Raw genomic sequence first — 13,969 nt, 5'->3', positions numbered from 1 at the left:
TCGTGAAGGAGTTGTTGCATGTCATTTTTCACATCTCACAACATTGTCAAAAAGAGTGCACATCTGAAATTGTTACTTCCATACATGTAACAATTTTTTAAATTAACTGTAGTAATAGTTTGCAAGGCGGCGATACATTTCATATCAGCATGCACCCAGTAACTTCAAAACATATCATTGCTGATGCATGGTTAACAGTTCAGAGTTACATTCTTGCTTTGAGTGCAGAAGTGGTTGAGTCACCATCCCCTAGAGGTATTTAAAAGACGTGTAGATGTGGTGCTTAGGGACATGGTTTAGTGGTGGACTTGGCAGTGTTTGGTTTACGGTTGGACTCTATGATCTTAAAGGTCTTTTCCAACCTAAAGGATTCTATGAAATACTAGACTGAGCAGGTCTCTGAGATGTAGTCACTAACTACTCTTTCTCCGAAAGCTGCATTTAGTATTTCATAGTGACTTGGTTTCATATCGAAATACTATCGCAGCTTTTTACACAACAATAATTTTCAAATGCAGAAATGACTACCAGGAATCTCACAAAGCCACTAGACTTAATGCCAATGTGATCTGATGAACTATCTCATTAAGCCAGACACTAAGAGACACGTACTAAAACATTTTTGTGAGAATTATCTTAACATCTCCCCTGCCCAACCAACTTCCCCCTAAAAATCCCAGCACCCCCAAACCCTCCCCAAATCCCAAACCCCACAAAATACCTTTTTTTTTCAGTTAATAAGCAACTGCCTGAAATGAAATCATTATCTATGCTTCATACAGCAACTAGTAGGTGTTTCCTAACAGAATCTGGTCTCAGACCAAAACCGGACCTGATAGCTAGAAATGTAAATGTGAATGTCATGTAGCATAACCATAGCTCATTTAAGTTTATAGTTATGCTAGTTGAGAAATTCACTAATTTTATCAATGACAAGATGTTTGAGGCATTCTTGCCTAGTGGCCTTCATTAATGAAAAGCTGATCCAGTATGTACTGCAATGCACAGGATCCTCCTTTCTCTCCCAGTTGCTCTCTAGAAGCCCTGAACGGAGGTCTATCCACCTTCATACAAGTGAATTGCCAAACTGCTTAAAGCAAACTACCCATCTCTCATGTTAGTAAGTGCCATCTCCACTTACACCAGCTAGCAAACGGATTTGCTCAGATGGGAAATTCCATTAGAGCTAACGGACCCCTCTCACTATGCATGCAACCAAATCCTAGCTGTACTGCAAACTGAAGCCATCATTAGCCAAAAGCACTGCTTCCTAGAGCTGCATCCTTTGTAGCCCATTCAAGACATTTCTGTATACGGCATTCTTACAGGTTAATGATGATAGATGAGTGGTCTACCACAAAACACTACAGGACCTCAAAGTGCAGTAGCTGCTATTTGGAATTAACAAATACTAACGTTTTGTTGTCTAAAAATGTAAAAAACATGTTCACATGTAAATTCTCTCTCACCAAGAAGATGTGTTAAATCACTTCTTGTTTTAGATATTTCTTTCTGTTCTCAGTTTCCAGTACAAAACAGAATTTAATTACATAGGTCTAAGTTTCTCAGCAATGCTTCACAACTTCACAATCTCTACTTTATGCCTAAACCAATGTTAGCAATATGTCATTTTTGTTTTTAAAACAGGAAACATCAAAACTACAAGGAGCATTTTCTGTAACACCCTGTCCCTACAATGGTAAAATGATGAACAAATAAATAAGACAGACAAACACCAGCTGGCATATCTGCAGGCAGATCTAGCTAAGTTTCAATTTTAAAATAAGAGAAGAGTTGACTACTGATTTTTTGGGGCCAAATGGGGGGGGTTGGGGAGGAGGAAAAGTTAACAGTTATCACAGTTTTCTTCTTCTGTCCAGATTTCCTCTGGATTTATTTTTCTTTTGGATGCCTGTGGACAATAGGCTGTAGTCCACCATGGGTTTTGGTTTTTTTGTTTGTTTTTTTTGTGTGTGTATGTGTTTGGTTTTTTTGTGTGTGTTTGTTTTTTAAAAAAACCAAACACATTCACTTAGAAAAGGGTGAAAAATAGTATCAAGTCTTGCAGTAAGCAAAAGCTTAAGAAGGATTCACAACATTTCATTATCAAAAAGACAGCTCACAGAAAGACATTTGAAACCACACTGCAAAGCAAAACATTAGAAAACGCAAATCATCTTACTTGGAAACAAGAGAGAAAGCTGCTGAACAGATAGCTGGACAGGCAACAAGTCTGATTAAGATGTGGCCCAAAGCAGCTGGGAAATGGGCTCGGGTCACTTTCTCAAACACAGAACTGAAGGTGTTGACATCTGCCATCTTGCTGTTGTGGTCGCCACCTCCAGTGTCTAAAATGTTCCCCCCATGCAAGATCAAAATTAGCACATGAGTCTTGCAGTTCTGGTGTTGAACTCCTTCCTGTGAGAAAAACAGGTAATAAGAGGGGAGGAAGCAATTTTATGGACAGTGTTGGTATACTTGGTGTCAATGTTCACAAGCCATTAGCAGTGACTTTTTTTCTCCCACCCCCACTGCGATCTTTTTGTGATATTTGCCTTCATTGCAGGGGGGCAGAGGGAGTATGTGTGTGTGCACCCTGTGTTCCATTTAATTCAAGTATGTCTGAACCAGGTAGAGCACACTATGCTCTGTCAGAAAACCCTTGCAGCACAGATGTAGGTTTCAGATCAACAAAGATTATAAAAAGCTTTGTGTACATCAGAAGCTATTTTAAATCTATTGAGACTGGAGAAGAATTCCAGCATCCACAGACAGTCTAAGCAAATCTCTGTCTAAGTATCGTGAATGAGGCTGCTGCATTTACTGGAAAGGTTCTAACTCAAATCGTCACAGGTTCTAAAAAGACAAATTTCTCTGACAATGAAAACATGCAGCAGAAGCAGACAATGCAGTTATCTCAGCCTTTTGAGATCTGTAACTTCTTATTAAAATGAAAAATGGGACTAACTTACCCAGACATTTATGGAAAGAGTAAAAAATGTATCATTGCTGATATTCATAAACCTCCCAAATACATTTATGATTATGTGAATACGTGCATACACAGACAATAATCAGTGTGCTCCATAGAATAAATGTTATCCATTTGACACGTGAAAAACATATTGAATGTCTCACAACTCAGCTTTTTTTCCTTCTTTACCCCTTGAGAGTTATGTGCACTCGAAGAAGAATTTGGACATATGTTAAAAGATTAGGAGATTTTTTTTTTGTTTTTAAATCTTGACTGCCATTTTCTTCTTCGCTTTGGATTACAGGATTCCTGGAGACCTCTAGTTCCTGACCAAATATGAACAAACAATAAAAACAACAGTAATATTTCTTGTATTTGTCTGAGGACTGTAATTGCTAGATTGGGTGACATACTGAGCATCAGGCAACGTTCGGACTTATTTGTAAGTTCTGGAACAAAATCCACAGTCTTCAAGAGTAAACATAAAATAAGAAGAATTGCTCCAAGTTTAACAAGAATAATATTAATCGGAAAAACTGACAAGTAAACAAACATTCACACTTCAGGCTGTAGTTTAGTGAGGGGTAGGAGTGAAAATGTTGACATGGATAAGACAAAGTAATTGGTAACTTCAGTACTTGTATAACGGTGACAGAGAAATTGTTGAAAATGAGAGAATCACGTATTGTTCCACAAAGCCACTATCTCTGTTCAGCCCATGATTATTACTATCCTCCAAGCCAGGAGCGATGCATCCCAACAAAGAGGAAGTCAGGCAAAAATGCCAGGAGGCCTGCATGGATGAACAAGGAGCTCCTGGACAAACTCCAGCACAAACAGGAAGCCTACAGATGGTGGAAGCAAGGAAAGGTAGCCTGGAAGGAATACAGAGAAACTGTCTGAGCAGCCAGGAATCAGGTTAGGAAAGCTTACAGCCCTGATAGAATTAAATCTGGTCAGGGATGTCAAGGGCAACAAGAAAAGCTTCTATAGGTACACCGGTGATAAAAGGCAGACTAGCAGAAATGTGGACCATCTCAGGATGGAAATGGAAAACCCGGTTACCCGGGATATGGAGAAGGCTGAGGTACTCAACGACTTTTTTCCCTTGGTCTTCACCAGCAAGTGCTCCAGCCACACCACTCAAGCCGCAGAAGGCAAAGGCAGGGACTGGGACAATGAAGAACCGCCCACTGTAGGAGAAGATCGGGTTCAAGGCCATCTGAGGAACATGAAGGTGCATGAGTCCATGGGACACGACGTGCATCCGTGGGACCTGAGGGAACTGGTGGATGAAGTTGCAAGCCACTATCCATCATATTTGAGAAGTTGTGGCAGTCCAGTGAAGTTCCCAGTGACTGGAAAAGGGGAAACCCAACTCCCATTTTTAAAAAGGGTAAAAAGGATGACCTGGGGAACTACAGGCCAGTCAGTCTCACCTGTGTGCCCAGCAAGATCATGGAGCAGATCCTCCTGGAAACTATGCTAAGGCATGCGGAAAATAAGGAGGCGACCGGTGACAGTCAACACAGCTTCACTAAGGGCAAATTGTGCCTGACAGATTTGGTGGCCTTCTACGATGGGGTTACAGCATTGGTGGATAAGAGAAGAGCAAGTGATGTCATCTACCTGGACATGAGCAAAGCATGTGACACTATCCCGCATGACTTCCTTGTCTCTAAATTGGGGAGGCATAGATTCGACGAATGGACCACTCGGTGGATAAGCAATTAGCTGGATGGTCACACTCCAAGAGTTGCAGTCAATGGCTTGATGTCCATGTGGAGACCAGCAACAAGTGGAGTTCCCCATGGATCGGTATTGGGACTGGCACCCTTTAACATCTTTGTCAGTGACAGGGACAGTAAAATTGAGTGCACCCTCAGCAAGTTTGCCAACGACACCAAGCTGTGTGGTGCGGTCAACACACTGGAAGGAAGGGATGCCATCCAGAGGGACCCTGACAGGCTTGAGAGGTGGGCCTGTGAGAACCTCATGAAGTTCAACAAGGCCAAGTGCAAGGTCCTGCACATGGGTCAGGGCAATCCCAAGCACAGAGAATGGATTGAGAGCAGCCCTGAGGAGAAAGACTTCGGGGTGCTGGTTGACAAGAAGCTCAGGATGACCTGGCAATGTGCACTCGCAGCCCAAACGCCAACCATACCCTGGGCTGCATCCCCAGCAGCGTGGCCAGCAGGGTGAGGGAGGGCATTCTACCCCTCTGCTCCGCTCTGGTGAGACCCCACCGGGAGTCCCGAGTCCAGCTCTGGAGCCTTCAGGACAGGACAGACCTGGACCTGCTGGAGCGGGGCCAGAGGAGGACCACAAAAACGATCCGAGAGCTGGAAGGCCTCTGCTGTGAGGAAAGGCTGAGAGAGTTGGGGCTGTTTAGCCTGGAGAAAAGAAGGTTCCAGGGAGACCTTACTGTGGCCTTCCTGTACCTGAAGGGGGTCTACAAGAAAGCTGGACAGGGACTTTTTACAAGGGCATGTAGTGATAGGACAAGGGGTAATGGCTTCGAGCTGAAAGAGGGTAGATTTCGACTAGATAGAAGAAAGAAATCATTTACTATGATGGTGGTGAGGTACTGGAAGAGGTTGCCCAGAGAAGCTGTGGGTGCCCCCTCCCTGGCAGTGTTCAAGGCCAGGTTGGATGGGGTTTGGAGCAACCTGGTCTAGTGGAAGGTGTCCCTGCCCATGGCAGGGGGGTTGGAACTAGGTGATCTATAAGGTCCCTCCCAACCCAAACCATTCTATGATGATTCAATGACCCATTCTCCTTTTGCTGCAATTAATTAAAAATGCCTGTCAGGATCACAAGTGTTTCATCAATAAGGTGACAAATTTTAGGTTTTGCTTTATGTGCAATAATATACACCATTCTATGATTCTATACTCCTTGGAAATACAGCACAGCTTGTTTTGGAAAACAATCTCACCTCATTGTCCTCATGTATTTCAATACTGCCTTGTGCTGGGAGCCTTTGTTTTCTTAAAGAGGCTCTATATAATTCATCTGAAAGGAAAAGAGTCATAATTAATCATATAAATATTTGGTTGCCTCATCTTTTACAGACATCTATGAAGGTAAGGAACATTTGTAGTTTCAAGACAGAAAAATCTGTTCACAGAAAATCCTGTGGACAAAGAGAAGAGTAGACAAGTTTTCTTGCAGTCCTACATATTAAAGAATCTTCTATACTTAACAGCAACATTTAGAACAGGATTCAGGTCCTCATACAGATGCATATAGTACCAGTACAGCTGCTGTTGGTCACCTGTGCCTTTCTGGAGCAGCACAGATCTCCTGAGTTTCTGCATCATTCCTGCTTATCCCATACCGTTATGTCAGGTACTCTGGTATGTTTTCAATGGCACTAACCACCTATACATAGGCAAGTGAACTAAGCCTTTAAAGTTCTCTAAAGACCCTCAGCATCCAGCTCTTCCACAAACCTCTGTGACTACCTGAGTAACTCCCAGAAGTAACTGCAGTGCTCCATTACCAGGATGCAAAACAGGAGTAACACACCATAGAGCAAAAGACAGTTTCTCCTCCAAAAAATCTGAAAAATAGGAAGTGACATTGCAGGGAAACACAGTGCTTTGCTGATACCTTTTCACAACAGGATCCTGCATACAACTGTTATAAAATCTGTTATAAACACAACAATGATTGTCTCTGCATTAATTTTGGAGCATGATCCAACAGACCCAAAGACCTGCTTTACAGTACAGACTGGGGACCAATCATCTGGAAAGCATCTTTGCAGAAAATGACCTGAGGATCCCGGTGGACAACAAGTTGACCTGGACTCAGTAATGTGCCCTTGCAGCAGAGTACCAACTGCATCCTGCATTAGGAAGAGTTTCTGTAGGTCAAGGGATTTGATCACTCCTTTGTACTCAGCACTGGTGAGGCGACATCTGCACTGCTGTGTCCATTTCTGGGCCCCTTACTATAAGAAAGACATGTACTCATTGGAGCAAGACCAGCAAAGTGAGACAGAAATCATTAAGGGACAGGAGCACCTGACATGAGAAGAGGCTGAGAGAGATGGGACTGTTTGGCCTTGAGAACAGAAGGCTTGGGGTACATGGGGGAAATCTTATCAATGTGTATACCTGACGTGAGGAAGTAAAGAAGATGGAGCTAGAGTCCTCTTCATGTTAGTCAGTGAAAGGACAAGAGGCAACAGGCACAAAGTGAAATACAGGAAATTCTATGTAAATATAGGAAAGAACTTTTTTACTGTGAGGGTGGACAAACATTGCAATGGGTTGCCCAAATGAGTTATGGAGTCTCCATCCTTGGAGATGTTCAAAACCTGACTGGATGCAGCCCTAAGTAATCTGCTCTAAATGACCCTACTTTGAGCAGAGGAGTTGGGCTACAAAACCTCCAGAGGTCCCTTCCAACCTCTGTCATTCATTGAATTAGTAGACATTGGAACACAATATTTAGGTTTTTCATGGCCTTCAAAACACAACAGTTCTTTAAAAATCAGTACCTGATGGCCACTATAAGCCACAAACCAGATATTTGGTAGGATGCTCTCTTTGAATTTCTGGCACTATTATCAGAACACCAGTATTACAGCACTCAGCTGGCTTTTTTTTTAAAAGGCACTAGAAAGAAAGTAGCAAAACTGAAACCTGATGGTTTTCCATTTAGAATTAAAAACATCTATGATGTGGTTACTTCTGCTACCATCTCAGTTTCCTAGTAGTGATTTTTCACTTAAGACAGCAAACAGATAATGTATACAAGCAAACCTGAGAAGAAGACTTTAACACCTAAAACATTGTCAAGTTGAGTTTACTTGTTTAGTCTGCTAGCAATCTATGAACCAACCAATATTGACCTAGGAACAACAAACCAGCTTCCTTTGAAATATGAACTCTAGTGATTCCTAGACCAGTAGAGATGCATTCTGCTTTGTCTATTAAACAGGTTCCTATTCATGAGGTTTCCTACCCATTTCACAGTGTTTGCTTCTTTACCTTATATGCCACTGCTCTCCAGAATATTTATTTCCAGATACAGATTATTTAAAGCTACAAATTAGGCACTGTTTATTAAAATGTGCCAAAATGGCAAAATTGTCATGATTTACTGCTAAGTCCAGAATCTCAACCTCTGCCTAAATATAACCACTCTCACGTAGTGAGAAGCAACAGAGACCAGCAAAAGTTCTGATGAGAACCATGGCACGGTCAAACTAAGCCAGTCTTTCATTTAAAAGAAAACAAATACGAACTAAAAGTGCCAGACTGTCTTTACATAGCACCTTATATTCCTACACCTCAGTGGACTTAAATATTGCAACATCTCACTCAAGGGGAATTACTTCAGCTGAAGTCATGGGGGTCGGTTCTTTGGGGACGGCAAATGTGCTTTTTCCTTCTAGAGACAGTGATGACATTCCAGACAAGATGTGGATCCTCCTATGTCTGCAACTCCTCCTCCCTCCCTCTCATGGGGGCAGGAAGAGGCTTTGAAATTCTTCAGAATGTCAACACCAGAAATTTGTAATTTAAAACTTCATCCGACTGCAGTGTTCCAGCCTTAAAATTCTACTCATCTCACAAGGGTTAGCTGTTCCGAGAAAAACTGGGAGGCCTTCCTCCCTCCAAGACAGACACAAATTTTAAGAGTTAATGAGAGAGGATTGTACTAAGTAATAATACCAAAGTAGTTCAGTGACAGCTTTCTGGATTTAAACACATCTTCCTCTGTTTCTTCCATCATGTCAGAAGAAAATAAATGCATCACATAATGCTATAGGTGACTCAGTTTACTCTTTTTTTTTTTTGGCATTCTGAGTTCACATGCTGTTTGTGGTTCCACTCCATTTGATGTATGTTTACAGGCAGTCTGCCATACCCTAAGAGGGTGGACTGTAATTTTCACTTCACCAAGAAGACTGCTTAAGCAGAGTCTGGCCAGGTTATTCTAAAAGCACCGAATTTAGTCCAAAGCACAAACCTGAACACTCTCTACTCTCCTGCATTAGGATTGAGAGCTAGTTCTACAGCAGATTCTACCACTATCATTCTTCATAGCCACTAGAAATTTATTTAACCTCTGTGGCTACTTTTCTCTACATTTCACAGAATCACAGCATGGTAGGGGTTGGAAGGGACCTCTGGGGATCACCCAGTCCAACCCTATGCCAAAGCAGGGTCACCTAGAGCAGGTCACACAGGACCATGTCCAGGCAGGTTTCAATATCTCCAGAGAAGGAGACTCCCCAGCCCCTCCAGGCAGCCTGTTCCAGGGCTCCATCACCCTCACAGTAAAGAAGTTCTTCCTCATGTTCAGACGGAACTTCCTGTGCCTCAGTTTGTGCCCGTTGCCTCTTGTCCTGTCACTGGGCACCACTGAAAAGAATCTGGCCCCATCCTCTTGACACCTGCCCTTAGAACATTTATAAGCATTTTTAAGATCCCCTCTCAGTCTTCTCTTCTTCAGGCTAAATAAGCCCAGCTCCCTCAGTCTTTCCTCATAAGAGAGATGCTCCAGTACGCTAATCATCTTCATAGCTCTCCTCTGGACTCTCTCCAGCAGTTCCTCATCTTTCTTGAACTGGGGAGCTCAGAACTGGATGCAGTACTCCAGATAAGGCTTCACTAGGGCAGAGTAGAGGGGGAGCAGAACCTCCCTCAACCTGCTGCCCACACTCTTCTTGATGCACCCCAGGATACCATTGGCATTCTTGTCAACCAGGGCACACTGCTAGCTCATGGTCAACTTGTCATCCACTAGGACTCCCTGGTCCCTCTCCACAGCGTTGTTTTCCAGTATGTACATTTAAAGTACATTCCAGCAGGTATATTTAAAAGCAAGGTAATTATTCTTACCCTTCTGAAGGCAAGGATTTAAAGGATTAGTCATTTAATACTTGTATAAAACATAACAATACAACAACAAAAACCAAAACACCACAAAACATACCCAACAGCAACAACACGCCCATAAACCCTGAACTTCTACCAAATGCAATTATCTTCTGGAAGTCTCTGCAATTTAAAGCTGCTTTTAATTAAAAGTGTTGTTTCTGAAAGCCCGTCCAGAAGACTCACTTGTTTCTGAAGGTCATCATACCGAAAAGTGTCTGTTTTTTAACATGTAAACCCACAACAGAACAAGCACCACAGAAACATTAGTTCTGTGTCACAAAAAAGGATTATTCAGGGCTATGAGGCACCACCGCACAGTGAACCACAATATCTGTCTCCAAGACAATTCTGAAACAGGAAACCCGGGACTCCATCACCTGCTCACAAACCTCTTCAGTTATCAATACTGTGCAATGCACTAGACAAAATACTTCCTTAGATTACTTGTGTGCTGTTCCTTTGAAAATCTTCTTCTAAAGATACGCTTTTAGAAAGCAGAAAGGGTGGTTTGCTTTTTCCCTAATGCATCAAATGCCAGGTTGCAGGGTAGTTCCTTGCTTCATACACACAAAAATGCCATAGATAACTGGACACTAGGATTCTAGGCATTGTTTTAATCATAATTTCTATTCTATTGTTAAACTAGCCCTCTATCATAAAATTTGGCTTCTTTCAAAACTGCTTCCTCACTTTGGTTGGGAAAAAGAAAGACAAAAGCATGATATCAACTTGCAGTATTAGTGATTACAGAAATGATGATGCACAGACCAGTCTATGGAAGCATACAAGGTATTCTTTTCTTTCAGGCATACCAATTTGCACAGTTAAAATGTCTTCAGAACACTGCTACACTGCCAAAAGTTCAGGCTGCAGTAATGTTAGAACATATACTGTCTTGTTTTGAAAGTCTGCACCTAGAAGTACAGCTTTAACATAAAAAGAATTAGGAGAGCTTAAAAGAAAAAAAAAAAAAAAAAGGCAAAGGGGAGCCAGGTCATTTTTTTCTGATTTCCAGAACAAATCAGGAATTTCAATAGATAGATATTCAGCATTGCACTGCCCAAAGAAACAAACTTCCCTGAATTCAAAGCAGTCCCACACTGGGGGAGGCAAAGGGTTATGTGGCATGCGTGGCATTTCAAGAGATTTGCTGATCATATAGTTTAGAAGATAATCAGATTTGGGGTCTACATAGGTTCATCTTTGGTGTTTACGTCAAATACCAGAGACTCAAATAACCAGGGGACCTTCTCTGTCATGATGACAATATAAAGGGTAAGACTATTCAGCAGCTAAAGCTCTGTAGGAGACAGAAACAGAGAGAATGACCTACTGGAGAAAATAACAGAAATTTAATTAGGCACTGAAATGAAACTGATTACAGAGAAATTATGTGGTTTACTATTTACTGGAAGGGCTTTAATGAGGTAAAATAATAACACTGTTTTGCTGGACCCAACCTCTCTGATGACATTATCAACATTTTACAGATTTTTCCAGCTGTCTTGATTCATACCATCATTATACCAATTTATGTTAATTGTGTCATTATGTAAATTACAGTAACAAAAAAAGTACTCAAATCCCATACCGAGTCAGAAACCATTGGGTTGTAACAGCTTACATTGTAACAGCTGGTGATGCAGCCAGGAAAGGTCAGGGTAGGGTAAGATCAAAAACTTTCTGTTCATTTGGTTTTGTGTTGTTTTTTAATTAACCTGTAAACGCACCAGCTAGAGTCTGCTAGGCTTCTCAAATCTGGCACGAGGAGCAGAGACATAAGAATTGGAGAATGTGCTGAAATCTCATTCCTCAAGGAGGTCAGCTCCTCTGCAGGCACCCAAACTGAATGATCAGTAGTGGGTAGATGGTAGTAGTATAGTTCCAACTGCTGTCCTAATGTCAAAATTTACAAAAGCAACCAGGTCTGCAAACACACCGACTGCTTTCAAAAACCAGCCTCTGTTTTAATGCTTTCCTGGGAGCAAAACACTTGAAAACCTCAATCTATACACAGCTGCTGAGCCACCCTACGCAGCTCTGGCTCGTATTACTGAGCAGAGTGAAGTCTTCATGCTATTGAGTGAACTTGGCCTCATATCAGGGCATTGGTTTCCTGCAGGCTGTAAGTCAGAATGCAAACTCCTAGTATCTTTTTTTCCCAGGTGCTTCCTCAGCCCAGGCAGCATGGCGGGATATAAAAGTCACAATCAGCTGTTCTGCTTCTAAGGTGCAATGACCTCCCTCTAAAAGGGTAAATAATCTTGCCTCTGCAGATACGAGCATCTTTTCTGAGCTAGTCTGAGACTGTGGAATTAACTCACCTATCACAAAACTTTACACCTACCACTCCCCCTGTAAAATGCTCTGCTTGTCAGAGAACAGAGCTGAAAGTACATTAGCATGGTAATAAAAAAGATAAAAGTTAAAAAAAACACCTAACAAAAATAACAAGAAACAAAATTCTGCTAAATCACAAAACTATCTTGTACATAAAACTCCACCGAGGACAGAAAGAAAACAATGCGTAGCATATGATGGATTGAAGCTACAACACTTTACCACACTCATAAAGGCAGTCACATACAAAGGAAGAAAGTAGTGTAAACCCACTTTGGGACAGACAAGTCAGACAAAGAATGAACTTCTGGCTAGGACGTAAGGTTTGCATCAAATTTTTGCTTCAGTGTATGCTTCTTCTATGGTACCTAAGTGTGGTGGGTTGGCCATGGCTGGACAGTAGGTGCCCACCCAGTCGCTCTATCACTCCCCTCCTCAGCTGGACTGGGGAGAGAAAATATAACAAAAGGCTCGTAGGCCAGGATAAGGACAGGGAGATCACCCAGCAATTACTGCTGGGGGCAAAACAGACTCAGCTTGGGGAAATTAGTTTAATTTATTGAAAATCAAATCAGAGTAGGATAATGAGAAATAACAACAAATCTTAAAACACCTTCCTCCCACCCCTCCCTTCTTCCCGGGCTCAACTTCACTCCTGACTTTCCCTCCCTCCTACTCTCCAGCAGCACAGGAGGACAGGGAATGGGGTTGCATCGTCATCTCTGCCCCTCCTCAGGGGGAGGACTCCTCACGTTCTTCCCTTGCTCCAGTGTGGGGTCCTCCCATGGGAGACAGTCCTCCATAAACTTCTTCAATGTGAGTCCTTCCCACAGGCTACATAGCAGAAATCACGCAAAATACTTGGATTATTGCTAACAGCACACTGCACATTGTCAAAGCACATCATGTAACATGTATGTCCCAAGAGACCTGTATAGGCCTCCTACCTTACATGGATACCAGGGTACACTTCACGCTTCACTTGCGGTCTGGGTGAATGATATGACATGAAAGAAATCTTGAGTCTGGTTTCTGACCTGTTTAGCAAGACCTACAGCAGGAGCCCTTGGCCCTCACTGCAATCATTATGCCACCCTCCTTTCACTCTCCCATACTGTTAAGTACAGTACTCAGAAAATGAGATCTGACAAGTCTGTGTGGAGCCAGGTACTCTAAGATTTCATTTGCCAGAGAGAAGAAAAAAAGGAAATGTACCCAGAACCCTTTGTCTACCTGACGACCTACCTCAACTAGAATAAGGGTTCTTGCAGCGTGAAAGTGGTGTTACTCAGATCTCGCCTTCCCCAAGCCTGAGCTATCCTTTTCTAGATTGTGCACAGGAATTTTAAAACACAGAAAATCAATACACAAAACCAAGAAGCAGGAATACAAACAAAATAGAAATACAGATACAGGTTTTGCATATCATCAGAATGCTTTTATATGTTGCAGAAGCTAACCTTAGTACCCAGTAATTCTCCCATGCAATAAGAACACTGCTGATAAATGCTAAGAAAGTAATTACTGCCTAGCTATTCAAAAACTCACTAGTCTACTGATTAACAAATGTATGGTCAAAAATTACTTGTTAGAAGCACAACGCCAGCTATTCTTTTTTCAGAAACATGCAGATATTTATTAGCTCTCAAATCTTTATTGCTTCTTCAATAGCAGAAAGTTTCAAAACCACACACTGAATGCAAGGGGGAGTAATTTTGCTGTCCCTTCCTCAGGCACAGCTTCTCCCAGATCT

At 42.1% G+C, this 13,969-nt stretch overlaps 1 protein-coding gene across 8 annotated transcripts in view; it reads right to left on the bottom strand.

Moving 5' to 3' along the window:
- Positions 1-13,969, bottom strand: part of PITPNM3 (PITPNM family member 3) — a 126,371-nt gene that overhangs the window by 51,982 nt on the left and 60,420 nt on the right. For all 8 annotated transcript variants that reach the window (XM_075439887.1, XM_075439891.1, XM_075439892.1 and 5 more), the window contains 2 exons: positions 5,913-5,989; positions 2,183-2,418 (listed from right to left, as the gene is read on the bottom strand). In XM_075439887.1, the coding sequence (XP_075296002.1) occupies positions 2,183-2,418; positions 5,913-5,989 (313 nt within the window). The remainder of the gene's footprint in view (positions 1-2,182; positions 2,419-5,912; positions 5,990-13,969) is intronic.

Source organism: Opisthocomus hoazin, chromosome 20 (assembly GCF_030867145.1).
Source record: "Opisthocomus hoazin isolate bOpiHoa1 chromosome 20, bOpiHoa1.hap1, whole genome shotgun sequence".
Taxonomy (NCBI): Eukaryota; Metazoa; Chordata; class Aves; order Opisthocomiformes; family Opisthocomidae; genus Opisthocomus; species Opisthocomus hoazin.
Note: the sequence above shows the minus strand (reverse complement) of the source record. Positions and strands in the feature narration are given on the sequence as shown.